This window comes from Octopus bimaculoides, chromosome 11 (genome assembly GCF_001194135.2).
Source record: "Octopus bimaculoides isolate UCB-OBI-ISO-001 chromosome 11, ASM119413v2, whole genome shotgun sequence".
NCBI classification, from domain to species: domain Eukaryota; kingdom Metazoa; phylum Mollusca; class Cephalopoda; order Octopoda; family Octopodidae; genus Octopus; species Octopus bimaculoides.
In genome coordinates, this window is record NC_068991.1 from 1,284,785 (window position 1) to 1,288,671 (window position 3,887).

General features: G+C 37.0%; 1 protein-coding gene across 1 annotated transcript in view; it reads left to right on the forward strand.

Annotated features, from left to right (window-relative positions):
• LOC106882534 (uncharacterized protein C56G2.4) overlaps positions 1 to 3,887 on the forward strand; it is a 47,601-nt gene that overhangs the window by 38,738 nt on the left and 4,976 nt on the right. The window contains exons 5-6 of the mRNA XM_052971452.1: positions 2,357 to 2,528; positions 3,750 to 3,854. Of these exons, the coding sequence (XP_052827412.1) occupies positions 2,357 to 2,528; positions 3,750 to 3,854 (277 nt within the window). The remainder of the gene's footprint in view (positions 1 to 2,356; positions 2,529 to 3,749; positions 3,855 to 3,887) is intronic.

The following is a 3,887-nucleotide window of genomic DNA, read 5'->3' on the forward strand; positions in this document are numbered from 1 at the left end:
ATATATATATATATGTATGTATGTACATATATATGTGTGCGTATGTATGTACACACATACATACACACGCGCGCACACACACACACACACACAGACACATACCTACAGCAGTATTAGTTGCAGTGGTTCACACCTAACAATAGACGCTCCTTAATAAATAGCTACGGGCAAATACCATTACATAAGGGTATCTGTTACAGCCTCAGTCCACCCGATTTTAAAGATTCCGCTTAATCTAAACATTACTTCCTCCAACCCTCACCCCTTTCCTCATCCCACTCCCCGTCTTTCACTCTACCCCTCCCCCCGTATTACCTCAGCATTTGTTTAATTAACTGGTTTCTATATATTTCGGCAGACCTCAGCATCTGCTCGCAAAATCACAAAACCATCTCAGATGGTGGGGGGAGTGAGTGTACATTCTTCATTTAAAGTAACAAAACTTATTTACTCAGCGGTTCCATCAGCTGAGTAAATCAACAGCCGAGTATGGCTGAATCTGCTCATTGTAGTAAATATCAAACCTCTAATTAAAAATACATCTGTGGTGACATTAATTAGGCAATGACTAAATGATTTTAATCCTTTTTCTGTAAGTAGAGGGAGACAACTATGGACAGGTTTCAGTGTTATTATATCTCTTCATTTCTTTGTATTTGACGAAATAGAGATGAGGAAACTTCTGAATTTGTATATTGGAAGCAGAAAGGATGGCCATGGCTGGAATGAACTTCGTTTATAAGTCTGCTCAATCAGAGTCAACAACAACAACCACAACGGCAGCAACTAGAACAACGGCAACAATCACTTAAAACAGTTTCTGGTGGAAGGACCAAAAAAGAATTATCTGTTGTTACGGTTTCGGATCTGGCATAGGTGAATTCAAAAATACCATATTCGGTGTCATAAACTATTATTGGTAATTAGAATTAAACGAATTATTGATAATTCCAGTAAGACAATTAGTTATTAAACAGTAATTGTTAAACAATAACGTGTCTATTCATTCTCAATACATTGTGGAGTCTTCGAACGTGAATATCTGATCGCTGTTGGATTGCCTAATCGGAGAACACCTCCTCCCTTTATACAATATGATTTCATGACACACGCCATTCACCAGTTCACCAGTGTAAAGGAACTTTCAGACGCTGCGACGTTTCGACCTCATTTTGTGTCTCCTTAGTCAAAACTATTCTGCCGGACCAATGAACCTCGCAAGTGTATAAGCACTTGTTTATAGGACAGTGCTGATGTCTGCCAAACAGTAAATAATTCGTGTGATGCATGCAGAACAGTGAAAATCCGAATAATAGCGTATCTCGTCACCCTTAATTCGTTTTGGCTGAGTATTTGTCAAAATCCATTTGCAAAAATCTTATTTTTCATTAAACCATCCTATTTTTATATTTTTGTTTATCCCTGATCTACTTTGATTGAAGAAACCTAGGCTCAGAGAGTCCCCAGCCATTACTAGCATCATTTTCTCACTATTTCTTTTTAAATTTGAAGATGTATTTAATCTATTTAAGACTACTTTATCCAATGCGTCCTTCATTTTTTAAAGACAACTGAATGTAATTGTATATATATTTGGTTGGTCTTTCTAGCAGGTTCAGCGATCACAAAGAGCTTTATTCGTTAGACAAACAGGCCAACAAAATATGTGTCCGTTTTTCTTTTTTTTTTTTTTAAAAAGTAACCTGAGACACCCATTGAACCCAAATTCCTCGGTAGGAATAAAAACTGTGTTCAATAAATGTTTTAAAAAGCTAAACAAAACTTCTATTCCATGTCAGAAAATTATTTTATTTCAGACAAACATTATTTACAAAATTTCTGCGTAAAACTTAAGTCCACTCATTCTCCCGGATACAAAGATTCTAAGTAACATTAGATAGTCGTTAGCCCCAGGACACGCACAAAATTCTTTTCGTCCTCCATTTCTGAATTTTGATGTTTTTTTCAAAAAGCTTCCTGTTTACACTTTGAAGATTTCTTGTATTTCTTCAAACAAACAGATTTGCCAATGTGGATGTGATTCTTATATAGCCTTCGGATTATCTATCTATCTATCTATCTATCTATCTATCTATCTATCTATCTATCTATCTATACAAACACACTGCATGTATGTATCTGTAATATTACATATATGTTTATATACTACACACACACACACACACTACACCATGCACATATACAACATACATCCACACACACAAATATGTACGTGATTATAAATTTTAATGCAACTCCAACATCAAACACTCACGCAAACGTGTTCAGACGTAAATCACATTTTCTTTTGCTCCCAAAACAAGTATGATGTTGTCAGCATTATGTCTTTTCACAGGAAGTGATACGTTATGAAGCCCCCATGAACTTCCGGAACTTCTCCTCTCCGTTCCTTATTTTGTTATTTCTACAAGAATATACAGTAGACATATCTACAGAATGGCGAAGGAGATTCCTGAAGCCAGTCTATCGATTTCTTGGCGATTTCACCCGTGAATATAATCTGGATGGTAAGGTATACACCAAGTTGTACTTGGAAAAATCTTTCCGCTACGTTTGTTTCTTCTTCCACTTCTCCCTGTGCTCTCCAATTTCCGTTTTATCTGCTTCTTTCTGTCATTGTGTGTGTGTGTGTGTGTGTGTGTGTTTGTTGGTGTACACACACATACGCACACACACACACGCACACACACACACGCACACACACACACAAGATTTAAGATATGAGACACAGAAAATGGAATTCACTGGTCTCTTATTCAGAACCACTACGATCGTTTCGATCATCATGCTCCTGTACCTTACAGGTGAGATGCTATGCAATCAATTGTCATGCATTATATGTGCAGATGCATCTCCTCAGGTAACTTTTCAAAAAGTATCCCGTTGTTTCTTGCTGTTTCGCTTATTTCTATAACAAAACATTTTGGTTTGTGTAACGTGTCTCCACATTGAAATCGGAGTCTTTCATTCTATATGTGTAATTTAATAAATACAGAAGTTGTGGTTGATCTACTTCAAGTTTCATGAGAGAAAAGTACAGTATTTGTCCACGCTTATGTAAAGCGTATCATCTGTAATCCTTTAAACTTCTGAAGCTTATAAGTCTCAATAATTGCTCGATCACACCCCATACAACCCCCCTTTGAACATGGCCGAATATTCCGCCTTTCAAATTCGAAATTTGAAGTAGTTCACCCATAACTTCTCTAATTATTAAATGATTTATATAGTCTTGCTGAATTGAGTACTGTTTTCTGATCTTATCCACAAAGTAACTTGCCGACTCGGTCAAAAAGAGATGTTGCACTAAATTATATTGCATTGTGTAGCGCGGTTATGATGACCAATGCAGGCCATCAGTGGTTATTTTGGACTTTAATGTTTAATTTACGACCTATCAACTGGTCGAGTGGCCAACGGTCCGAGTTCTGTTCAGTGCTGTTTCCCACGGCCAAAGCTCTTAAATTAGTTAACGGCTACAATTTACTTGGCACCAGAGTGACATTGTAAAGGTGACGGATTTTTCGTTAGTTTTTATACAAATGTTCAAGTCTTCTCACAAACTGCGAACCTGGTGGAGGTGTTATCAATGATACTTCTATTTCAATTCTGCTCAAACCCGCTCAAACACCCATGGGAATTAGAATGATTAAATTAATTCTTATACTTCCGTGAGTTATTATTTTCATTGGTTCATTCACTCGTTCTTTCTCTCTCGTTATCTCAAGGCCCCGTCGCTGTCAACTGGGCCCTAGTGACAACAGACCTTTATGCAACAGAACAAAACCGCATTTCCAATATCGTAGACAACTGTCCACACTACATCGCTACAGGTAAGTAAAACCGAATATATATGTATATATATA